The sequence below is a fragment of the Diceros bicornis genome, chromosome 24 (genome assembly GCF_020826845.1).
Source record: "Diceros bicornis minor isolate mBicDic1 chromosome 24, mDicBic1.mat.cur, whole genome shotgun sequence".
Classification (NCBI taxonomy): Eukaryota; Metazoa; Chordata; class Mammalia; order Perissodactyla; family Rhinocerotidae; genus Diceros; species Diceros bicornis.
This window is the reverse complement of record NC_080763.1, coordinates 35078372-35105455: the sequence shown is the minus strand read 5'-3', so window position 1 is coordinate 35105455 and position 27084 is coordinate 35078372. Positions and strand designations below refer to the sequence as shown.

At 34.3% G+C, this 27084-nt stretch overlaps 1 protein-coding gene across 15 annotated transcripts in view; it reads left to right on the top strand.

The window, feature by feature from the left end:
* The window catches only part of EML5 (EMAP like 5), a 160063-nt gene that overhangs the window by 29436 nt on the left and 103543 nt on the right, over positions 1–27084 (top strand). For all 15 annotated transcript variants that reach the window (XR_009223732.1, XM_058567495.1, XM_058567493.1 and 12 more), the window contains exons 2-7: positions 6433–6592; positions 15216–15314; positions 17105–17173; positions 19782–19967; positions 21677–21812; positions 23195–23396. Coding sequence is in view for 14 of the 15 variants with exons in the window: in XM_058567495.1 (XP_058423478.1) it covers positions 6433–6592; positions 15216–15314; positions 17105–17173; positions 19782–19967; positions 21677–21812; positions 23195–23396 (852 nt within the window). In the remaining variant the exon portion in view is untranslated. The remainder of the gene's footprint in view (positions 1–6432; positions 6593–15215; positions 15315–17104; positions 17174–19781; positions 19968–21676; positions 21813–23194; positions 23397–27084) is intronic.

Sequence of the window (27084 nt, the reverse complement as noted above, 5' to 3'; positions counted from 1 at the left end):
ATCAGGTGAGCCCTTAAAAACAGGCTTTCTCCAGCTGGAGTCAGAAGAGGTGCAGCAGAAGTCAGCAAGATTCAAAGCTTGAGGAGGACTCAGTGTACCCTTGCTGGTTTGAAGATGGAGGTGGCAACGTGTTGAAAAATGCAGATGGACTTAGGGAGGTGAGAAGTTCCTAGGTGACAGCCAGCAGGAAAACAAAGGCCTCAGTCCTTTTATTACAGGGAACTGAATTCAGCTAACTGAATTCTGAACTTGGAAGCTGATTCATCCTCAGAGACTCCAGAAAGGAATGAAGCTGTGTTGACAAGTTGATTTTGGCCTTGTGAGACTCTAAGCAGAGGACCCAGCTGAGCCACACTGTAGCTGGATTTCTGCTCTGCAGAACTGCAAGATAATAAATTTATTTTGTTTTAAGATGCTTAATTTGTATTAATTTGTCATAGCAGCATAGAAAACTGACAGTCTGGGATATATTTTTACCCTTTTTACAAATTAAAAAGTTAGGCTTTTACTGTTTCTTGGATGTTGACAAAGGTATGAAATTCCTGGATCAGAGATAAAGGACTTTGTTACTCATGGCGTAACAAACAGCATGTGTCAGTAATAACAGAATACTTATTCTTTTCAAGTGCCATTGGAACATTTACCAATATAGGTCATATCCTATAAAACAAACCTCAACAAATTTAAAAGAATTGAAATCATATAAAATATGCTCTATGAACATAATGGAATCAAACTAAAAAGCATTAAAGTAAACAGAAGGGAAATCAGAAAATATTTTGAACTGGAAGAAAATGAAAATACAACATATCAAAATTTGTGAGATTCAGCTAAAGCATTGTTTCAAGGGAAACTTATAACATTAAATGCATATATTTGAAAAAGAGATCCCAGATTAGTAATTTGAGATTTTACCTTAAGAACTAGAAAAATAAGAGCAAACTAAACCCAAAAGCAAACAGAAAGAAGGAAATAATCAAGAGCAAAAATCAATGAAAACAGCAAAACAATAGGGAAAAATCAAACCAAAAGCTAGTTGTTTGGAAAGATTGATTGAATTGGTAAATGTCTAGCTCAATTGACCAGGAACAAAAAGGAGAAAACAGAAATTACCAGTATTCATCAGGCTATCACTGCAGACCAAAGAAAATAAAAGGATAATAAGAAAATACTATGAACAACTCTGTGCATATGTATTTGGCAACTTAAATAAAATAGACTGTTCCCCTGAAAGATACAAACTGTCAAACGTCAAACTCCGGTTTCAGATGGTTTCTTTTCACTGGTAATTCTGTCAAACATTTAAAGAAGAAAAAATATCAATTCTACACAGTTTCTCACAGAAAATAGAAGAGGAGGGAATATTTCCCAACTCATTTTAGGAGGCTGGCCTTGCTCTAATATAAAATCCAGGCAAAGACATTAGAAGAAAGGGAAATTATAGACCACTATCCCTTATTAACATAGATGTAAAAATTCTCAACAAAATAAGCTAATGAGCAAATAAATCCATCAATGGAATAATACATCATGATCAAGTGGGGTTTATTCCAGAAATACAAGGCCAGTTCAACATTAGAAAATTAATCAATGTAATTTACTATGTTAACAGACTAAAGGAAAACTATATGATCATCTCAATAGATGTAGGGAAGGAATTTGACAAAATTCAACATTTGTTCATGTTTTAAAAAGTGCTTAAAAAACTAAGAATAGAGGACTACTTTTCAACTATAGCTAACTTACAGCTAACATCATGCTTTAATGGTGAGAGACTGAATGTTTTCCTTGTAAGACCAGGAAAAAGACAAGGATGTCGTCTCTTATCACTTCTAATTCAACATTGTAGTGGAAGTTCTAGCCAGTGCAGTAAGGCAAGAAATAGAAATAAAAGGCTTAGAGGAACGGAAGAAATAAACTGTCTATTCCTAGATAACATGATTGCCTACATAGAAAATTCCATATAATCTACAAAACACACACACACACAAACTCCCAAAACTGATAAGTAAATTTAGCAAGGTCACAGGATACAAAGTCAACATTCTTAAATCAATTGTATTTCTACGTACTAGCAATGAACAACTGGAAACTGAAATTTAAAACAATACCATTTGTAAAAACTCAAAAAGTCTTGTATAAATTCAACAAAATCCATGCAGGATTTGTATACTAAAAACTATAAAATAAAGCTGAGAAAGCAAAGAAGACCTAAAAAATGGAGGGCTACATCATGTTCATGGATTGAAGGACTCAGTGTAGTTAAGATGTCAGTTATCCTCAAATTGATCTATAGGTTTAGTGCAATCCCAGTCCCATTCCCAACAGGATATTTAGGATATACAAACTGATTCTAAACTTTATAGGGAAGATAAAGTCATTAGAGTAGCGAAAACAATTTTGAAAAGGAATGAAGTTGGAGGATTCCCAGTACTCAATTTTAAGGCTTATTATAAAGCTACAGCAATCAAGGCAGCATGGTATTGGTGAGAGGATAGATACATAGATTAATGGAACGAAATATTAGGTACAGTTTGTGACAAATTTAACATAGATATGGTCAACTGATTTTTCACAAAGTTGCATGGGCAGTTCAGTGGAGAAAAGATAGTATTTTCGGTAAATGGTGCTGGAACAAATTGGACATCCATATGGGAAAAAAAATGAGCCTCAACCTACATTACATCTTATACAAAAATTAACTCAAAATGGATGATATATTTAAATGTAAAACATAAAACTATAAGACTTTTAGAAGAAAACATAAGAGGAAATCCTTATTACCTTTTGTTATGGAAAAGCATGGTCTATAAAATGAAAAAGTTGATGAACAGGATTTCATAAAAATTGATGTTTGGTCTGTGAGAGAAACTTAAGAGAATTAAAAGAAAAACCACAGCTTGAGAAAATATTTGAAAATCTTATGTTAGACAAAGGGACTTGTATTGAAAAAATATAAAATAGTTTCAAAACTAAAAAATATAAAGACAACCCAATTAAAATGATTAGCAGACGTGAACAGATAGATTATAAGAAACATTACTCAGTATCATTATTCATCAGGGAAATTCAGATTAAAAAGACTGACAACACCAAATATTAGTGAGAATGTGGAGTAACTGGAACTTTCATACATTGTGGGAGTATAACATGATACAACCCCTTTGGAAAACTGGCAGTTTCTTATAAATAATAAACATGCACTTACCCTATGCTCTTTCTTTAATTATGACTTTGAATATCTTTGACCTATTGTATGTAGATTTTGTGGTTAAACGATGAGGACCTTAATGTTTTTCCTTCCCAATTCCAAGTGTGGGGAAATTGCCTTCACATTACTTACAGTTAAATATATTCCCTTTTTTATTATTATTTTTTTTTTTTTGGTGAGGGAGATCAGACCTGAGCTAACATCTGTTCTAATCCTCCTCTTTTTGCTGAGGAAGACTGGCTCTGAGCTAACATCTATTGCCAATCTTCCTCCTTTTTTTCTTCCCCAAAGCCCCGGTAGATAGTTGTATGTCATAGTTGCACATCCTTCTAGTTGTTGTATGTGGGACGTGGCCGAGGCCAGAGAAGCAGTGCGTCGGTGTGCCCCCAGGATCCGAACCCAGGCCGCCAGTAGTGGAGCGCATGCACTTAACCACTAAGTCAAGGGGCCGGCCCCTATATTCCCTTTTTAAGATAAGTAATTTACCCAGAAGCTTATGAAGAGCAGAGCCAGAGTCTGTTTTATCTATTTTTTCTTTTGTCATTTCTGTTTTTGGTGTCATATCTAAAGAAACCATTGGGCCAGCCCCGTGGTGTGGAGGTTAAGTGCGTGTGCTCCACTGCTGGTGGCCCGGGTTTGGATCCCAGGGGCGCACTGACGCACCACTTGTCAGGTCATCCTGTGACGGTGTCCCACATAAAGTGGAGGAAGATAGGCATGGATGTTAGCTCAGGGCCAGTCTTCCTCAGCAAAAAAAAGAGGAGGATTGGCATGGATGTTAGCTCAGGGCTGATCTCCTCACAAAAAATAAAAAATAAAAATAAAAAAAATAAACCATTGTTTCATCCAAGGTCAGTAAGATTCATACCTATGTTTTCTTCTAAGGGTTTTATAATTTTAGCTCTTACATTTTGAGTTGATTTTTATATATGGTTTGAGATATGGGCCTACATTCACTCTATTGCATGTGGATCTTCATAAGTCCCAGCACCATCTATTGAAAAGACCATTCTTCTCCCATTGAATCGTCTTGGCACCACCCTTGTTGAAAGTCAGTTGACCATAAATGTGTTAGTTTATTTCTGAACTCTCAGTTCTGATTCTTTGATCTGCATATCTATCCTCATGCCAGTACCATACTGTCTTGATTACTATAGTTTTGTAGTAAGTAAGTTTTGAAATTGGAAAGTATGAGTCTTCCAATTTTGTTCTTTTTCAAGATTGTTTTGGGTATTCTGAATTTTAGAATCAGCTTGTCAGTTTCTTCAAGAAAGGCAACTATTATTTTGGCAGGGATTGTGTTGATTCTGTAGATCAATTTAGGAAGTAATGCCATCTTAATATTGCACGTCTAGAACATGAAGTGTCTTTCCATTTATTTAGATCCTTTAAAATGTCTTTAGGGGCCGGCCCGGTGGCGCAAGCAGTTAAGTGTGCGCGCTCCGCTGCAGCGGCCCAAGGTTCACCAGTTCGGATCCTGGGCGTGCACCGACGCACTGCTTGGCAAGCCATGCTGTGGCGGCGTCCCATATAAAGTGGAGGAAGATGGGCATGGATGTTAGCCCAGGGCCGATCTTCCTCAGCAGAAAAAGAGGAGGATTAGCAGATGTTAGCATCTGCTAACATTGTTAGCATCTGGTCTCCTCACACAAAAAAATAAATAAATAAATAAAAAATAAAATGTCTAATGGTGTTTTGTAGTTTTCAGTGTACAAGTCTTGTACTTTTTTTGTTAAATTTATTCCTAAGTGTTTTCTTCTTTTTCATGCTGTTATAAGTGGAATTGTGTTCTTGATTTAATTTTCAGATTGTTCGTTGCTAGCATATAGAAATGCAATTGATTTGTATTGATCTTATATCCTTCAACCTTGCTGAACTCATTTATTAGCTCGCTGTACTTGGGATTTATTTTGTTGTTTGTTTGTGGATTCCTTAGGATTGTCTATATGCGAGATCATGTCATCTGCAAGTAGAGATAGTTCTACTTCTCCCGTTTATTTCTTTTTCTTGCCTAATTGTCCTGGCTAGAATATCCAGTATCATGTTGAATGGAAATGGCAAGAGCTGACATCCTTATCTTGTTTCTATACTTAAGAGTGAGAACTTTCAGGCTTTCACCGTTAAATGTGAAGTTAGCTGTGGGTTTTCATAGATGCCCTTTTTCAGGAAGTTCTCTTTAATTCCTAGTTTGTTATATGTGTTTTTATCATGAAAGAGGTTGAATTTTTGTCAGATGCTTTTTCTGCATCTATTGAGATGAATAGACGTGGGATTTTTTTGTCCTTTATTCTATTAATATGATATATTCCATTGGTTGATTTTAATATGTTGAACCAACTTTCCATTCCCACTTACCTTCCCTCTCACTGGTTACTCACTTAGTATTCCCTGACTTGGTGAATACCACCCCAAGCCATCCAAATGCCTAAGGCAGAAACACAAGAGTCATCTTAGACCCTTCCCTTTCCCTTACTCCCTACATCCAATCAGTTGATCCTGCTTTAATATCATCCTGACTTTTCCCTCTTTCAGTTCATCCTCTACCCTGATACCAGGAGTGATTTTTCTCTTCCCAAGGGTGAATCTGATAATCTAAATCCACTTGTAGAAAAATTTATCAAGGGGAAATTTATATTCATTCCCTGCCTTCTGCTGATGTACCTAAACCGTTACCAACTGTTAGGTCTTTGTCTTGTTTATAAAGACTCATAGATTACTTTCTGTGACTTTTCTATTTCTTAAAATGAGGTTTGTAATTTAATATTAATGGTATCATAGGAGTGCTACTAAATGCTGTTTTTGGACACTAAGATTTGGTCTGACTTTATCCAATGAAAGAGTAAAATGGGAGCGAGGGCTTAAAAACAGATGAATACCAAATAAGAAAACGGCATGTGGTAGGGTTGCTACTCATTTGTTGCTGTGGTTCATTTTGTCCCTTGTGAGAATTCTGTTTTTGAGAAGTTTTCACGCCCTATTATCAAATTACAGGGATTATGAAGTCTATCATTAACTGTTTATCACATATACTATTGAAGTAGTAACTCTTAGCATGGATTTTTATAGATGTTATTTTATTTTAAATCCAAATTATTTTAAATGGATACATAATTAAAGTCTAATTTTCACATTGGTATATATAAATGTTATATGTACCAAATACTATAAAAGCTCTATAAGCAGTTTTTGTCTATTTATTTGTTTATTTATTTATTTTGCAGCCTTGCTTTGCATCCTGAACGAGTATTGGTAGCAACAGGACAAGTTGGGAAAGAGCCTTATATCTGTGTTTGGGATTCCTACACTGTGCAGACTGTATCAGTTCTAAAGGATGTTCATACACATGGTATAGCTTGTTTAGCATTCGACTTAGATGGACAGGTATGTGAAAATTTTTCCTCTTTTTCTAAACTATGTTTTAAAAATGTGTACTAAGAAATGATTATAAATATATCAAGTTAAATTGGAAAGCAATTAATGAAAAGTACTTGTTTGTTTGTTGAAGGGTGGACGTGGGGAGGTGGGATGGGTGGTTAATGTATATAAGAAAAATAATAACAATAAGGAGTTTTATTTTTTTGTATCAAGATCTTTTCAGTTGAAGTAATTCCTGCTATGAAAGCCAAAGAAATTCTCGCTCAGTGGAATATTATCTGGTTGTTCTAGAAAATTTTACGTATAACTCTTTTGCAGATAGTGTATGTTGATAGGACCGATCGATGGAAGACATCTTAGGAAAATTAAGTTTCTCTAAGTAGAAACTGTTGTATACATTTTACTGCTGTATAAAGGTTTCTGTTAAAATTACATTTTTTATTGAAAATAGTGAGGCAGTTCCTGTAATATGAGCTATTTTTATACAAAATCAAAGTTCAAAACAAAGGATATAATTATCATTCCACTTACTAATCAGTTCCCAAATTATTATTTACTCTAGTCATTGATTTTAAAAAAATTAAACAAACTAACAGCTTTTTGTGGTGCTTTCATGGAACTTGTTAGACCTAAAACATATTTAAAAAGTGGTGAGAAGTTGGATTTTGCAGGTGTGATTAATTTATAGTCTTTAAAAGTTTTACATTAAAATTAAACTTTAAAAATCATTTTAACTTTTAGAAAAATTTTGGTTATCTGCTTTTCAATTCATAAAATTAATTTTGTAGGTCTAGATCTTACAGAAAAGATTACATTGTGTTCTACTCCCTTGAAAATGATAACCGGTAGATGTTTTATTTGTAACTGAGGAATAACTTCTTTGAGTAGGCTAGATTAATGACTTTCTGATAAAAGTCTGGTAAGGGATCTATAAAGACGAACCTCTCATTTGGGGAAAAATGTGCTTCTAAGTTTAGTATCACTGTGTAGCAGTGATTGGCAATTACAGAACCTTAATTCATGTCCAGTTTTTGCTATTATTTTTCAAGTCCCTTAATGTCCTCATATCAGAACTTCATTTTCTTTTTTAAAAGGAAAAGAATAATACTCTACCTACTTTACAAGAGATTATATTTTATAAAACAAACCTACAAAGTTGTTTCCAAAAATCAATTACAAAAGGTGTTATAAAATCCAAGATGTTTTAGCTATAAGTGTCTGTATACTTTAAATATAGATGTTTTGTTTTTAATTTTAAAGTTGCCCTTTCTAAATGTATTGCATTGCTGAGGAATTTCTCTTATATATACAAGGAGAAATCATGCCCATAGCTTTTACTAGTTGAAAGCCTTTAAATTTGCTTATTTTAAGCAACTTTATAGGAAAAGTCTTGGGTACATGTATTTTATTATCTCATATCACATCATTATGAGAATGTGTTCCTTAAAAATTGAAGCTTATAAAAAACATGATAGCTAAAAGTTATTGAGCACATGCTAAGTGCCAGGCATTGTGCTAAACTTACATTATCTCATTTAATTCTCACAACAACCCTATGAAATAGATACTGTTATTATCTCTATTTTACAGATAAAGAAACTGAGACTTAGAGAGGTTAAGTAACTTGTCCCAGGTTACACAGCTAGTAAATGGAGCCAGAGCGGGAACCCAGGTCAGTCACACTCCAAAGCTCATGTTTTTAACAGCAATGCTCTACTGCCTCCCAAACATGAAACTTAGAAGGTGGTTATTTATATTTCAAAAGGAATTCATCCATCTTAAGTACAGTTAAAGCTTGTAAGGAACTGCTGTCAGTTGAAGATTAAGTTAAGAAGAGTATCTCTGAAATTATGTTAATGAGAAAATTTGTTAGTTAAAAAATATATTTGAGAACATATCTATTCACTAATATCTATAAGCTGTTTATGAGACACCAACTAGGAAATATTGAATAATTTTTGCATTTTCTACTGGATTTAAAACTATAAGTGGTCAAGGAAGATTTATCCAATGAATGAATTTCCCTGTTGGTAGCAATGCTGAATGTTCTTTTCCCAGAGGGTTTCTTCTAAATGGATTGAATATGCACACTAATTGAGTCTGCCTTATTGAGAATAATTAGGGCCTGAAAAGGCTATTTATATAAATCCACATCAAACAGGGACTAAAATTTCATAGTAAATGGGAGAAGGGGCTAGGAGGAGGGGAAATTTGGTACTTTATTTTGAAAATATAACCATAATTTACAAAAAACACTTTTCTCATATTTAAGAAAATCTAGCTTATAGTTACAATTCTGCTAGTTTATAAAATGAACAAGAATAAAGTGTTAATTTTTTTAACCTAATTTTGTCAGTTATATACTGGTACAAATAAAATGCTTTAGTTTCTCTTTGACTTTTGGCACATGATTATGAAGAGGGTCATTTTTGCAAAAATAGTAGAGGAGTTCATTGATTTTTCCAAGGGCCTTTTAGTAATCGCTTGATATCTATAGACGTATTTCAAGTGCTTATTGTATTATTCTTGAATTTTTTTCTCTTCTATTGCTCTGCCAGATCCTAACTTCTAATGGCTTTATGTATGATTTGACTAATATTTATTCCATTAAGTCCTCCATCTTTTGCAAAATTTGTGATTTTTACTTTATAACATTGTAATAATTAGTTCTTATATAATGAACACTGAGATCAAAAGGACCTCCATACTAGAATCTTTTAAGTTTTAGTTGTCCATTATTTAATATGTTTCACAGTTGCAAGAACTTATGGGATGTGTCTAGTTGTGTCTATTAGGATATTTTTCTTATCTGCACACTTAGTGTGCTAGAACTTTTTAATAAATATTTCCAGTTCAATTAATGGACACAACCAAGATTTTGTTTGGGAGTAGGATCAGGGAGGAATTTGGGAAACTGGATAGAGGCTTCTATTATTTGATTTTCTTTCTCTCTCTCTGTTACCTCTTAGTTTTCTTTAAAGGGGCCTTTCCTTCTGTCTGCTTCTTAAATGTCAGTGTTCTTTAGGTGTCTATAGCTTTCTTTTCTTTTCACTTTACTTATTCTCTCTAGGTGATTAGCTAGATCCTTGTTGTTAACTCCCATATTAGTTAATAGTGGCCCTGGCTTCTCTTCTCAACTCCAAATACCCTCCTTGAATATCATAGAGATATATCTTATACTACACATTTAAAACTGAATTCTCTCTTAATTCCAACTCTAAAAAACAAAACTTATTTCTCCTGGCTCATGGCCTACCTCTCCAGCCTTGTCTCCTGCCACTTCCCAGTTGACACTCCTCCCTTAAGCCACAATGAAGTACTGGCACTTTCCTAAAAGTGCCACGATCTCTCTAATCTTGTGTCCTTTGGTCTGAAATGCACTTTCTCTTACTTTTCTACCCAACTATCTCTTACTCTTATCTTCCAAGATATGGTTCAATCGTTACTTTTACTGGAAAACTTTCTTTATCCTCTTCCTCACCAACCTAGGCTGGGTTAAATGTGAGAAAAGATGATAAAGTAAAAAATGATAGAAAGCTAGAAAAGGAGGTATTTTGTGCTTGATTGTGTCTACCTTTTCCTCTGTGCTGTTGCTTAACCTATGCTTAGGGAGGTTGATTTTGGCCGTGATATGTTTATCAGGGCTGCAGAGGAAGTGCTCCCAGGTCTATTTTGTTACTGCCTGTACAGAGCTAGATGCTTTGAGGCTCTATGGAGATACATGAAGTTTTAGAGCTTTTGGCCAGTTGTGGTTTGGTATGTGTGTATGATGAGCTGAGCCAGAGAGAAGAGGCATCAGTAGAAAAGACAGTGCCCCTCTGACTGTTCCTCATTTTATACTTGCCTTGTGAAATTTTAATCCCTACACAGTATGCTATAGCAAGAGGTAGATATCTTTTGTTTTAGCTAGGTATTTGCTGATACTGTCTAGTTCTCAGATATTAAAGACTCTCAGGAGGAGCATATCATCTCCTCTTGTTTCCTTGGGCTGTCTGCTAGTGTGATTTGATGGAGAACCATAATAAACTATATTCTGTATCTTTTTATGTTAGACTTTCATTCTACCATTTAGGGGTTTAAATAGTACTTCTACTGTGCAGAAACTGTAACTGGGTACTAGATGGCATTTCTCATTGGAACAGGTAGAGGGTTCTTAAAACTAATTATGGTTATGGTAACCTAGTGATGATGATGATAGCAAACATTTATATAACATTAACCATATGCTAAGCACTCTTCTGACTCCTTTATGTGTGTATATATGTTGACTCTCAAAATAACCCTTGAGGTACTTTTATTATCCCCACTTAATAGGTGAGGAAACTAAGGTAAGAGGCTAAATAACTGCCCAAAGTCATCCAGTTAGTGAGAGATGGAGCCGGTGTTCAAACCTAGGGAGTCTGGTACCAGCATCTATGCTCTAAACCAGAGACTGGTAAACTTTGTATAACAAGTCAGATAGTAAATATTTTAAGCTCTGTCGCAACTACTCAGCTTTGCATTGTAGTGTGAAAGCAGTCATAGACAGCTTGTAAAGAATGGGTGTGGCTGTATTCCAACAAAACTTTAGTATTTACCAAAACAGGGTGCAGGCAGGATTTGGCCTGAGAGTTGTGGTTCGCTGATCCCTGGTTCTAACCCAATGCTTTTCAAAGTATGTTGTGGGTTGGTCCTTGTGATTTCTTCCTTAACGCTTCACTTACTTAGAAGTGTATTGTTAATTTCCAAATATTTGGAGAATTTTCAACATAACTTTCTGTTATTCTGATTTAATTCTGTTTTTGTCGGAAAATATGCCCTGTATTTTAATTTTTAAAAATTTGTTTAGGCTTATTTTGTGATTCAAAATTTTGTGATCTTCATGAAGCTTCATGTGCACATGGAAAGGATAAAAAATATGTATTCTTTTTTTTTTTATTAAAAAATATGTATTCTGCTGTTTACTTTCTCTCTTTCTGTTTATTGTGCTATTGTTGTCATCATTTTACTTCTACATATTTTGTAAACCTCATAATAACTATTGTTATTTTTGTCTTAAACAGTTGTAAAAGAAAATTAAAAGCAAGAAAAGTCTTATTTACGTATTTACCGTTTGGGCACTTTTGAGTCGTATATGTAAATTAAGTCTCTCTTTGTTATCATTTTCCTTCTGCCTGGAAAAACTTGCATTACCATATCTTGTAGTGCAGGTTTGTTGATAAATTTTCTCACCTTTTGTTTACTTGAAAAAGACTTTATTTTGACCAAATTTTCAAAAGATATGTTTGCAATTCTATGTTGACTTTTTTCCCTTCTCAGCATTTTATTTTTATTTGTTTATTTGTTTATTTATTTATTTATTTTTGTGAGGAGATCAGCCCTGTGCTAACATCTGCCAATCCTCCTCTTTTTTTTGGCTGAGGAAGACTGGCCCTGGGCTAACATCCGTGCCCATCTTCCTCCACTTTATATGGGACGCCGCCGCAGCATGGCTTGCCAAGCAGTGTGTCGGTGCGCGCCGGGGATCCGAACCGGCGAACCCTGGGCTGCCACAGCAGAGCACACACACTTAACCACTTGCACCACTGGGCTGGCCCCCCTTCTCGGCATTTTAAAGAGGTTGTTCATTGTCATCTGACTTTCATAGTTTCAGATGAGAAGTCTAGTATAATTTTTGTGTGTGTGTGTGAGGAAGATCAGCCCTGAGCTAACATCCATGCTAATCCTCCTCTTTTTGCTGAGGAAGACCGGCTCTGAGCTAACATCTATTGCCAATCCTCCTCCTTTTTTTTTTCCCCAAAGCCACAGTAGATAGTTGTACGTCATAGTTGCACATCCTTCTAGTTGCTATATGTGGGACGCGGCCTCAGCATGGCTGGAGAAGCAGTGCGTCTGTGCGCGCCCGGGATCCGAACCTGGGCCGCCAGTAGCGGAACACGCGCACCCAACCGCCAAGCCACGGGACTGGCCCTAGTATGATTTTTTAATCTTTGTTCCTCCATATCAAAATTGTCTTTTTTTTTTTTCTGGTTTATTTTAAAATTTTTCTCTTTAGCACTGGTTTCAGCAATTTGATTACCATGTGTGTGGATGTATGTTTTTTCTGTGTGTTTGATTATCCTGCTTGGAGTTTATTGAGCATCTTAGATTTGTGGCTCTGTGGTTTTCATCAAATTTAGAAAATTTTGGCCATTATTTCTTCAGTTTTGTTTTATTTTTCTTTTCCTCCATCTTTCTTCTCCTTTGGAACCACAATTACCTGTATGTTAGACCAGTTGATATTTTTCTAAAGGTAACTGAAGCCCTGTTAATTTTTTTTCCTTTTTCTTTCTGTGCTTTATTTTGGATAGTTTCTGTTGCTACACCTTCGTGTTCATTTATGTTTTTTTCCTTGTCTAAGCTGCTATTAATCTTTTGGAGTGAATTTTCATTTCAGATAATTTAACATTTATTTTTACAAGTTCTACATGTTCTTTTATATCTTTTATTTCTCTTTTTATTCTTTGCATATTTGTTTTAAAATAATTCTTGAGCATCTTGAACATTTTCATTTTAACAGCTAATGTCTCCTAATTTTAATCATCTCTGTGATTCCTGGACCTATTAACTGATTTTTCTCCTGAGTATTGGTCACATTTTCCTCTTTCTTCACATGTCCAGTAATTTTTCTTTTTTTATTGGATGCTGCATATGTATATGTTACATTCTGAATGCTGGATTTTTGTTGTAGCCCTTTAAAGCATTTTGGACATTGTTCTGGCAGTTGGTTAAATTCCTTGTGGATCCATTTGATCCTTGTGAAAAGCTTACTTTCAAGCTTTTTTGGGGCAGAGCTAGAGTAGCTTTTCCTCTAGGACTGCTGGTTTAACTTCACTACTAAGGTGTGACCCTCCTGGGATCTCTCCTGAATTCTCAGTGAATTCAAAGAGATATCTCCCTTCTGGCTATTGGGAATTTGAGTGATCTTGACCCTTGTGATCTCTGGGAATTGTTTGGTTTTAGCTCCTCAGTAATTGTTCTTTTTCCAGAATTTGTTCTTTGTGTGGCCTCATGGATTTCACCCTATGCCTGCAAAGATTGGTGTTCTCACAAGGACCCGTAAACAGGTTTTCTAGAGCCCTTTCTCTGCTTTGCACATTCTAGCCATCTTGGCTTCTCTGAACTCCAGGCTCTGTCTTCTCAAATCAGCAAGCCTGCTGGCCTCTATTTGGATTTCAGCTTTCTGTGCTGTAGTCTGGAAATTGCCTCCTAGATGCAGGCTGGGCCAATTGCAGGACTTGCTTTGCTTGTTTCCCCTCTTCCAGAGTTAACAGTGCTTCATTTTCTGTTATGAACGTCTGAAAACATTTGTTTCATATATCTTGTACAGTTTTCTAGTTGTTTGTGGCAGGGGGGCAAGTTCAGACCCTGATGCTCCTTCATGGCCAGAAGTCCATCTTTCATGTTTCCTAACCTCTCTCATACTTTCCATCTTACTGTCTCATCTTTTCAACTCTGTCTCTTCATCTCCCTCTAATCTATTTAACTCTTCCACTGAATTTTAAATTTCATTTGTTTTATTTTTCACTTCTAGAAATTCTGTTTGCTTCTTCAAATTGGCTCAGATACTCCTATCCTTGGCTCACATGAAGAGATTTTGAAGCTTTAATTTTATTTCTCTACTCACGTTAAGCTTATTTTATATCATCTGGTAGTTACAATGTCTGATATTTTGCAGGACTGCTTTTGCTATTTGTCATGACTTGCTGATTCTCACTCATGGTCCCTTATTTCCTGTGATTATTGTAGGGAGGTTGTTTATTTTAAGCTCATTTTTACTGAATTGCTACCTGTAGGAATTCTTTGAGGGATGGATTGAGGTTTCAGTCCTCCACATAGGATTTATATTTGCCTATACCACATTGCTGAAGATGCTTGAAGACTCTGCGACCCTTAGGACCACTCTGAATGAAATTTTCTGTTTGAAGGATTCATAATTAATGTGGATTTAGGCCCTACAACCATGTGAAGGCTGCTTGTGGCTACAAATTTTTAGGGAGGTTTTTCTCCCCTTTCATGCATTGCCAACCCCTTCTTTAAAAAGGGGTAGTTTCTTGTCTTCCCTTTCTCTGAAGAGTTCACTGCTTTAGTCGGAGGTCTGCAATTCAAATCCCCACCTTGGGCAGGCCCGAAACTTGGTCTCCTACTCTTGTTCAGCCTACAGAGCAAAAATCAGGCTTACCGGTATTTAGCTGATACCTTTAGAGTAAAGAGGGTGTAAGAGCTCTCTTACCCTCCAGGATTCCCATAGGAAATCACTGTGTTTTTGTTCTCAGATTTCTTAATTCCTTGACAGCTCAGCAGTGCATTTAAAAAGATGTTCTTACATTTTATCTAGCATATTTACTTTTGGCAAGAGAGATGTTTAGAGTATTTTGTCAATCCTACTGTTAGAAATGGAAGTCTCTCTTCTGTTTCTTAATGTGAAAAACTACACATATGTGCAAATATTAACAAGATAAAATATATCCAGCTTTTCTCTATGAGTGCTATAAAATATAAATGTGTAAGTTCTGATGTTTATAATACCCATGAGTAGAATTTGTTTGCCATTTATGTTTTGGTTCCTTTTTGATTTGTTTGCCTCCTGGACTTCTTGGACAAAATTCAGCGTTTGGTTTCAGTTGGACTCGATTCAAAGAATGCAGTTTGTGTTTGGGATTGGAAAAGGGGAAAAATGTTATCTATGGCTCCTGGTCACACAGATAGAGTAAGTATTCTCCTTTGGGGTTTCTAATGGGTACAGGTTGGGAAAAGGCCAGAAGAGAGTCAGGGGGTTTTATCTTTCTGTGTTTTGTTATTGCCAGATAGTTCGTATGTAATTAAAAATTTAAAGTACAGTTGTAAATACTCATAAAATTTTAGAATGAATATGTATTGTAGTACTCAAAAACATAACTCAGTATGTATAGTGTTAGCACAAAACTTTTAACCCAGTGTTTGCTTCAGCAAAAATGATGAATTTTAAGTTATTCAGACCTCAATTTAAGAATTGAATGGTTCATGCCTAGGGTCTATTTAGTTTGGTTTACCACTAATTTGTAACATAAATATTACAGTTAAGGTGAAAAATGATGTTATGTGTATGATTTTAAAATTATGTATTAGTATTAATTTTTTAGAAACCTAACATTTTTTGTTTTGGAAACTTGTTAAAAATATATTCCAAGTTGTATAAAATTAGTATAAAGAATACTTTGTAGTCAACCTTTTAATTAAATATTGTACTACTTTTATAAACATCAAAAGTTTTATCATAAACTTTTAAAAATGTCTGATTTTTTCGTGTGTAGTAAAATCCTAACCTGAACCAGCACAGGAGGTGTAGTAATTGATTCTATTTTGGGGGAAAGCCATGAATCTGTAAAAATTGTTTGGAAAATTTTATGTGTATTTGCATTTTGGAAAATAAACTTGGTTTTCAGCAGATTCTCAAAGGGGCACGCACTCACAAACACAATTTAGATAATTATTTGTGTTAAGTATATTTTATTAGACAGTTGTATATTCTGACTTACTTAGATCAAGGCATTTCACACGTTAGTACTTGAGTTAATAGACTGATGATTATGAGAAATGATACTGTCATGGGAATTTTTAAAAGTATTCTTGTAGTTATTATTTTAAAGTTGCATTGATATGTTTTTCATATAACCTGTATTATGGTGAGTTGCTAAACATTAATTTATAAGAGGTATTTTTTCTTCATTATCAGTGAGGGGTATCACTTTGTAAACTTTTAGAGATAGTGTTTTAGGTGATTATGCAGACAGGTGTCAAAGAAACATGGTGAAGACGACCAGATGGCAGAATTGTTTTTTTCTGCTTTGAAATTATTTTTCAAATATTAGTTTTTCTTTAATTTATTATTAAAGTTCATGTTGCTGGTGTGTATTTTATTTCGTCTGGGTTTCTTCTTGTTTTCTTTTCTAACAAAAATGGTTTGTATATATGTAGAATTTATGGAATCTTAGAAAAGAACAAAGATCTCCAAAATTTAGGTATAAGTTAATTTTGTTTGACCCATAAACAAGAAAGCTAAAAAAGAAAAACAAAATTTTTACTGTGAAATAAATGTTTGGATCCTTTATGTAAGTGGTTCTGTATCTATTTCTAGCTATAGAAGTGTTGAGTGTGTGTTCCAATAAGTATCTTTCCTCTGTAGAATTTATGCAGGTACCTGCCTCATGCCCTAGTTCTGTTGAACCATTCTTGTTATTTATGGGCCGAATTTTTAAAAAACATTAAAAATAGAGGTGTTACTTTTCACTCCACTAGTTCCTTCATAAAGTTCGTAGAAAATAAGAAATAGTTTTGTTCCTTATTACTTACATATTTACTTTTCTCTTATAAGATTTTGAAGTGTAGGATTCTTAATATTATTTATTGAGGAATATTGTTTTATGATAGGTAGGGTTTTAGGCTGTTTGGTCTTTTGGACAGGATTCTTAAGTGATTCTGAAAATAAGTATTTTAACCATGAATCTGATTTGTTTACAGATATTTGATATTTCTTGGGATTTGTACCAGCCAAATAAACTTGTCAGCTGTGGTGTAAAACATATCAAGGTACTAGAAGGGTCTTGTTTTATAATAGTCATATTTATTTATTCTCTGCCACTAAGTACATAACACACTATTTACAATTTAGGATAGTTTTAGGGATTTTGACAGCACTTATTTTTAAAATATCAACATTTTTAATGTTCTTATGTTCAATCTAACAAATATTTATTGTGTAGTTACTGTGTGCAAGGCACTGTAAGGGATATAAGTATGAATAGGGAATTAATAAAACACTTTGCATAAAGGAATTTCTAGTCTACTGAAGTAGGCATTACTGTGTTCATCTTGTTTCTTCATGTTTCACTTACAAAATAAAATGTGAGAATAGGAAACCAAGATGGTTCACAAAGATAGAATGGTGTAGCAGAAGCAACATGGATAGAGTTGGCTTTGCTACTGACTAGCAGTTTGACTGGGGATGAGTCATTTAACCTCTTTGACCTTTTTTCACGTCTTAAAACTGTGGCTGCTGTTACCATTCTCATAGAGTTGATGATTAAGTAAGGCAGCATATATTCAAGTGCTTGTCATAATAGTGCCTAGAACATGGCCAGCTTTCTGAAAGTGTTCTCTTTTCCTCTCTCTATATTTGCTCTCTGATTTGACCTCAGCCTTTGATAGGCACTGTTTACTTTGCTTATGAAAGCTCTGACTTTTGTTTTATAATTATAGTTCAGGTTTTGAAGCTCACATAATCAATGGTGATATTCATTCTTATGTTTATAATTGCTTTTAAATCCTTGGTGCAAATTGGAAATACTTGCTTTTCTTGCACTATCTGATATAACAGTTTTGATATTCTAGCACTGATTTGATAATGAATAATATTAACTCTTTATTTTTTCAATAAATATTCAATAGCAAAAGGCTCTATGCTAGGTTTAAGGTACACAGTATAAGCACTGTGAAAGAAATTTTTGTCTTGTTCATCTTTGATGTTTGTCATAGTATTTGATTTATATTAACTGCTTAATAAATTATTGGCAAATTAAAGAGATCTTACTGCTGTTTTATATTGTAAATAAAGCTAAAAGTTCCATTTTCAGGTTTTTAAAACTTATCTTCTCAAACTAAACAAACTATATTTTTATAGAGTTACCTTTCTTTTCCTTTGGTAGAGGCAATGAATAGTGTGGTAGTTCTTTTGCAGGCAATATATGTGAGGAAACTAAGTCCCAAAGATGATCTAGACCTGCACTGGCCAGTACAGTAGCAGCTAGCCACATGTAGCTATTTAAATTAAATAAAATTTAATATTCATTTCTTCAGTCACACTGGCAGTCACATTTCAAATGCTCAAGAGCCACATGTATCTAGTTGTTACTCTGTTGGACAACATATATAGAGAGAGATATAGACATATAGTTATGGAACATATCTGTATATATATAGAACATTTTCATCATCACAGAAAGTTTTATTGGACAGCTCTGATCTGGATTCTAGAACAGTGGTTCTTAACTCTTGTTGAGCATCAAAATCAGTTGGGTATCTGGGCTTCACTCTCCAGAGATTCTGTCTTCAATTTATCTCAGTGGGGGCCAGGCATACTATGTTTTATAATTTCCCCAAAGTGATTCTAATGTGCAGCCAAAGTTGAAAATCACTGCTCTAGAAGAAAATAATAGATTGAAATTGGGACTTGCTGAAAGGAAGAGAACCAGCTATCCTTATGCACGGAAGTCATGGAGCTTTTAAATTCAAAAATTATAAAGTTTCATCGATTAAAGCATTCATTAGTTATTTGAATGGATAAGTGTCATAATTCTTAGTTCTTTGAGGCTTCAGGTTTTAAACTAAGATCTTTTAGGTCTTAAAATAAGATCTTGAAGATCAGGTAAGATTTTTTAGGTATATAATATTAACAAATTATATTATTTTAAATTGTAATTTACTTATTATAAAGTTGAATTTATTCTCTGGCCCTAATTTCTTTATGTAGAACTATTTATTTATTTCCCTGCCCTACCCTATTTTTGTTTCTTTACTTCTCTCTGCAAACTGTTAAAATTTACCTGAATCCACATAAAAGAATGAAAACCCTGATCATGAAGATTTGTGTTTGACTTCCCTGTCTTCTCCCAAGAGTGAACAAATTATTCCAAATGTGTATCTCTCTTATTTTTAAGCTTTACAAGTAAAAGAATTGCTCAGCTTTGGAAACATCAATGAGAGCAATATACTAATCTTTTTTTTTCCCCCATCTTTACTGTCTTCATCAGAGATAGAACATTAGGTTTGGTCCTTTTTCCTATTAGTGTATGGTGTCTTATCTTCATTTTTCATTGGTAACCCATTCCCAACTTTATTACCTAAGTTTCATGTAGACTTTTTTCAGAAACCTAAGGGAAGCATAGCATATTTTAAAAATAATCTAGTTCGACTCCCCTTATTCTTACAGATAAGGATTGAAACCAGTGACTTGTCTACTATAACATAGCTATTGACAACACTAGGATGAGGATGTGAACATTGAATGCTATTGTATCATAAGGGAATTTCTTAGGTAATTTCTAGTCTGCTGCTCTAATATAGCATCAAAGTATTGGAAATATTTTACTTCATTTTATAAGCATTCTTTGATAATTTGACTGTATTATGTACCTTTTAGTTCTGGAGTTTATGTGGAAATGCTCTGACCCCAAAACGAGGGGTTTTTGGTAAGACTGGTGATCTTCAGACAATATTGTGCCTAGCTTGTGCAAGAGATGAATTAACATATTCTGGTGCACTCAGTGGGGATATATATGTTTGGAAAGGAATTAATCTTATACGAACAATACAAGGAGCCCATGCTGTAAGTATATTTAAATGTTTTAAACACTTTTAGCTGTTACCTACTTACCTTCTTGTCTTAGATCAACAGATTACATAATATAGCACTTTCTAATCCAGTTACTTGAAAATTGCTGTTATAACTGAATTTGGTTGTTTTGAAGGTTTCAATGAAGAAACATTATACAGTTAGACCCATGGATATTTATTAGTATAATTAGTATCTTGTTCAAACCATTGCTTTAGTATGGTGTCTTTCTCAGAGTACAGTCATGTGTTGCTTAACGACGGGGATACATTCTGAGAAATGCGTTGTTAGGTGATTTCGTCGTTGTGTGAACATCACAGAATGTTCTTACATAAACTTAGATGATATAGCTGATTACACACCTGGGCTATATGGTACTAATCTTATGGGACCACAGTCGTATGTGAGGTCCGTCATAGACTGAAACGTCATTATGCAGCACATGACTGCAGTGTTGAAAAAAAGCTTGTCAGATTCGTTCTAAAAGTATTCTAGATTAACCATATTAGAGTAAAGCTAGTGCTCTTATGGCTAATTTACCAGTGGGAAGTTTGGGAACAGTTCTATAAAAAAATATAACTTTTAAATTTTAATATCATTGATTCATTAAGTGAGTGGCAAAGGAATTTAATTTTTGAGATTTTCATATCAAAAAGTTATCAAATCAGGAAAAAAAAGCTGTTGTTAAAACCTTTTAGTGTTTTTTGATTTGGGCTTTTTAGCAGTTGGATCCCTCAAATAGTGAAGGGAGCGGGAGCTAGAGAGCACAGAGCTGCCACATTGTTAGCAGTAAGATCAAGTAGAAAAGTTATTAAATATATTAATATGAACCGCTATTAAATATATAATGTATTACATATAAAATATATTAAATAACTATTTAGAACAGGACTTGCTTTAAGCAAAATGCCTTAAAGACCAGAAATACCAAATTCTTTTCCACAAAGGTTGTGGCAATTCACATTTTCACCAGCAGTATATAAAAATACCAATTCCCCCCTCATACTCATCAGCACAGGATGTGATCATGATTGTAAATTTTTGCTTATCTTCTGGGTGAAAATAGTAACTTCGTGTTTTAATTTTGTTTTCTATCTGTTTGTGAAATTTCATATATTTATTGACTGACTTTCTTTTTCTTTTAATTGGCTTTTTTTATCCTTTGCTCTTTTTTTGTTATTGTTGTTGTTGGATTTTCTTTCCTTTATTCATTTGTATATCAGGGATTTAACCTTTTGACAGTTATACATATTACAAATATTTCCCCAATCTGTTTCTCTTTGCTTATGGTGTCTTCTCATATGAAAAATTAAAAAATTTTCCTTTATGGCTTGTGGGTTACCTGCCATGCATAAAAAGATCTCTCACAGCCAAAAGTTACATAAGTGTTCTGACTCTTTTCTAATATATTTGTTTTATTTTTTTTACATTTGGAATTTTATGTATATGTATTTTATCTATAATTCATTTGTCTGTATGGGGTATGGTTTAACTGTATGTTATGCTCATATCATTAAATATCACCTTGGTCATATATTGAGTTTCTATATATACATAGACTTATTTCTAGATTTAATTTGTGTTTTCTGATGTTTTTGTTTATTCCTATGTCATATCAAAATCTTTTAAAGTGGGTTTCTACCTTATATAATAGATTTTCTTAAAAAGTATATATTGTTACATTATTTTATTTCCTCTTCTAGGCAGGAATTTTTAGCATGAATGCTTGTGAAGAAGGCTTTGCTACTGGTGGCAGAGATGGCTGTATTCGTCTTTGGGATTTAACTTTTAAACCAATTACTGTGATTGATCTCAGGGAAACAGACCAGGGATACAAAGGTAATAACAAAACAAATGTCTCATTACTAGGCAAATTCTAAATGTACCGAGGATTGTTTGTGTCTTTCAGTAAACATAAGTTATGTTTTGTAAACATAAATGAGACTTACATTTGCCCCTTCATATTGTATACATTTAATTGAAATCCTTCTATTGAAGAGGAGAAATTTTGCCTAAAGGTAGTCTAGGTTTACTGTTATGACAAAGATTCTTTCATATGTTTAATGCCTATTATAATGGGACCTACAGAGAGATGTGATAGATACTTACCTAGGTAACCTTGGATTCTGAAAATATTTTACTATTAGAATGCTAGATGTAACTATTTAGCAAATAAACTGTTGAAAATAAAGTGTGTTGAGGGTTGGGGGAACTTTTGTTCAGGATTATTTAAATACACGTGGATGTGTTTTTCCTTCATGCAAATTTGTCGTCCATCAGGAGATATTTTTTGTGGGGGGATTTTTAAAAATTGATGTAATAAAACAGAATCTTTCACTATAAAAATAAACGTATCATTCACTAGTGTGATGTTATAAGAGTAGGATTGGAAGTTACACAGGTTTACATTTACACCATATTTTAGTCACTTACCAGGTGTATGACCTTGGGCTACATATTTAACTTCGTCTGTAAAATGAGAATGATAATAACTATCTCATAGGATTAAATGAGCTAATATACATAAAATGTTTGGAAGAGTGTCTGACATAATAATCATCCAGTAAATGTTAACTGTTACACTATTTTCATTAGTTTTGCTGAGCATTATTGTACTTTAAAGTTTATAAAATAATTTGACACTTTTTCTTATTTGATCCTCTCAACAACATTGTGAGGTACACAGCACCTTTATGTTGGCCATATTATGTAGGTGAGAAAACTGAGGAGGACACTAGTTTTCCCAAGGTTACAAAAAGAGTTGTGGAGTATACAGAAAAAGTAGAAGTCTCTCTTCTAAATGACTTTATAAACAGATTGAAGAAATGAAATATAGACACATGAAATGTCAGATTATTTTAAGAAAAAAATAATACAATTCCATAAAGGTAATCTCTGAATAATTACTTTTTTGGATGATGCAAACTGTTTTATAAGACTTTGGCTAAGGAAGTGGTCAGACTTTGACTCAAGTTGTCTAATAAGGAAGAAGAACGTATGTATTGAAGGATGGGTAGAAATTAGGTATATAAAAACAGAGAAATAATTCATTCCGCATAGAAAACAGTATGGATAATTGAAGAAAATGTGTGGATCAAAGACTTGCCGATTCCTTTTAACTTATATCTAAGGTATAAAAGATACAAAAATTAATGTCGATTTAGGCAGATTGGCTTTCTGTTATCACAGTATTGATCTTAAATATGATTCGTTTTGACTAGGTTTGTCTGTGAGGAGTGTTTGTTGGCGAGGTGACCACATTCTAGTTGGAACACAGGACAGTGAAATTTTTGAAATTGTGGTCCATGAAAGAAATAAACCTTTCCTGATTATGCAAGGACATTGTGAAGGTGAACTTTGGGCACTTGCCATCCATCCTACTAAACCTTTGGCGGTGACTGGAAGTGATGATCGTTCAGTCAGGTAAGCAAATAATAAAGTAATTGCATTGGCTGGAATTTGTTTGTAGCTAAACATAAGAAAAACTTAAAAAAAAATTTAGATTTAAATTTTATCAGCTTATAGTATAACAAATGAATATAATTAATAGGTACTTAAAATTAATAGAATTAACAACTATTTATAAGATTTTGGTTTTTTTCCCTTCAAACATAAGTTGGAGTTTGTTTCATATCAGAATGTACAGAGCTACATCCACACCTTTAACAAGCATATAATATTCTAGATGGATATACTGCAATATTCAACTAATCCATTATTGATGGGAGTTTAGGTTCTTTCACTTTTGTGCTGTTAAATACAATGTTTGCTGGGCCGGCCCCGTGGCTTAGTGGTTAAGTGCATGCGCTCCGCTACTGGCGGCCCGGGTTCGGATCCCGGGCGTGCACCGACGCACCGCCTCTCCGGCCATGCTGAGGCCGCATCCCACATACAGCAGCTAGAAGGATGTGCAGCTGTGACATACAACTATCTATTGGGGCTTTGGGGGAAAAATAAATAAAATAAAATTATTAAAAAAAAAAATACAATGCTTGCAATGAATATCCTTGTACCTGTGCCATTTTGTACGTGTGTAAATATATCTCTGTGATAAATTCTTAGCAGTGTTCAAAGGGTATATGCATTTTAAATTTTGATAGATAATCCCTTATACAGAGGCAATAACAATTTACATACCTGTCAGCAATATGTGACAGTGCCCATTTTCCCACACCTTAGCCAGCATTAATTATTACCCCAAAAGGTAAAAAATGATATCTTATGTTTTGAAAACAGGCTTTTTTCTCATATTGAGGGGTGCTGAATGTGTTTTCACATATTTAGAGGACATTTGTATTTCCTTTTCTGTGACCTGTCCAAACTCTTTGCCTATTTTCTATTAGTTCATTTGTCTTTTTCTAATTATTTTAAAATGAGATCTAATAATATCTGTCTACATATTAAAGAAATTAGCCCTCTGTCTATGACAGTGGTTCTCAAAGTGTGGTACCTGGACCAGCAGCATCATTATTACCAGGGAACTTGTAAGAAATGCAAATTCTCATGCGTTATCCAGGACCTTATATGAGAAATTCATTAATTTGTGGTTTAACAAGCCTTCAAGTGACTCTGAAGTACACTAAAGTTTGAGAACCACTGGCCAATGATAAGTGTTGAGATGTTTTTTCCACTCTGTCCTTGTCTTTTTTTTTCCCGTTTCATCTGTAAATATTTCCATTTGTATCTCTAAAAGATAACCGTAAACATCACCACAATACACAGCACAACAATGCACAATGCAGCACACAGCATTCCTTTGGCTTCTTAGAATTAGACTCCAAATAAGGTCCATATATTGCAATCATTGATATGTCCTTTAAATCTTTTTTGTGTGTGTGTGAGGAAGATCGACCCTGAGTTAACATCTACCAATCCTCTTTTTGCTGAGGAAGACTGGCCCTGGGCTAACATCCATGCCCGTCTTCCTCCACTTTATATGGGATGGCGCCACAGCATGGCTTGACAAGCGGTGCGTCGGTGCACGCCCAGGATCCAAACCGGCAAACCCCGGGCCGCCGTGGCGAAGCGTGGGCACTTAACCACTTGCACCACTGGGGCGGCCCCTAAATCTTTTTTATTCTATAGCTTCCTTCCTTCCTTTTCTTTTTCCTTCTTACAGTTCATTTGTTGAAGAAAATAAGTATTTCCCCCTAGAGTTCCCCATATTCTGGATTTGGCTAATTGCATACTCGTAGTGTATTTTAACACATTCTCTCTTCCCTGTATCCTGTAAAACTGATACTTAGATCTAGAGGTTTGGTGAAATGCAGTTATTTATTTTCACCAAGAGTGTTTCCTAGGTGATAATATGTATCCCTGTTTGATGGTGTGTAATATGTAGTCTTTTTTGTGTCATATTAGCAGCCGTTGATGGTTATTATCTAGATCAGTGTTTCTCAACCTTTTTTTATTTATTTATTTTTTCAACCTTTTTTTAAATTGTTGCTTTCCTAGTAAGACTTTTCAGACTTTTCCCCCCTAATTACACCTCCTCTCCGTGAAGTTTTAACACCACAAGAAACTGTATATCTGTTTTTGTTCTGTGGTCCTTTAGAGAGCCACAAACTGTTGTAGTATTTAAGATTTCCATCCCTAAGAACTAATTTTTAGCGCCTTTGGGGCAATGAGGCCCCTGTTGAGAATACATGACCTAGTCTATTATTTTATAAAGAGTTTCAAGTGGTGGTATTCTAATTTTTTTTATCATTTATTATTCATTTGTTAGCTACCCTATTTCTATAAAGAGAATTTCACCTCATCAGCTGTTTGTTATCCTGGGTACAGTTTGTACAGGAAAAGCAGAAAAGTGCTTAATTCTTTCCCATTTACTAGTTTGAAAAATATTTAGTTGGTTCCCTAGAATCCTTTCTATGATCTATTCACATTTCTTGCCATTTTTTTGTATAAGGTTGTAGATCTTTTTCTCATTTATTTTTAGCAGCTTTTTATATATTATGGATATTAACCCTTTGTGACATAAGTTGCAAATAATTTAAATAATTATCACCAATTTGTTACTTGCTTTTTTACTTTGCTTGGGTTTTTTTTTTGCTGTGCAAAAATCTTTTTGTTGTTATTTTCTTTTATGTAGCTGAATTTATCAATATTTTCTTTTATGACTTCTGAGTTTTCTATCAGAGAAATCTTCCCCAAGGTTAAAAAGTTTTCCAATATATTCTTCTAGTACAGTAGTGGTTTTCTTTTTTATGTTTAACTCCTGATCTTTGTAAAGTGAGTTGAGGTGGGGATGCAACCTAATTCTTTACAGATAATTACTGATTTTTTATTTTTTTTATTATTATTTTTTTTATTTTTAATTTTTTGTTTATTGCAATAACATTGGTTCTTAACATTGTATAAATTTCAGGTGTACATCATTATACTTCTATTTCTGTATAGATTACATCATGTTCGCCACCCAAATACTAGTTACAACCCATCACCACACACATGTGCCGAATTATCCCTTTCGCCCTCCTCCCTCCCCTCTTCCCCTCTGGCAACCACCAATCCAATCTCTGTCTCTATGTGTTTGTTTATTGTTGTTATTATCTACTACTTAATGAAGGAAATCATACGGTATTTGACCTTCTCCCTCTGAATTATTTCACTTTGCATAATACCCTCAATGTCCATCCATGTTGTCACAGGTGGATGGATTTCATCGTTTCTTATGGCTGAGTATTCCATTGTGTATGTATACCACATCTTCTTGATCCATTCGTCCCTTGATGGGCACTTAGGTTGCTTACAAGTCTTGGCTATTGTGAATAACGTTGCAATGAACACAGGGGTGCATGTATCTTTACGCATTGGTGTTTTCAAGTTCTTTGGATAAATACCCAGCAGTGGAATAGCTGGAGCATATGGTAGTTCTATCCTTGATTTTTTGAGGAATCTCCATACTGTTTTCCATAGTGGCTGCACCAGTTTGCACTCCCACCAGCAGTGTATGCGAGTTCCCTTCTCTCCACATCCTCTCCAACGCATGTTGTTTCCTGTCTTGTTAATTATAGCCATTCTGACGGGCGTGAGGTGATATCTCATTGTAGTTTTGATTTGCATTTCCCTGATAGTTAATGATTTTGAACATCTTTTCATGTGTCTGTTG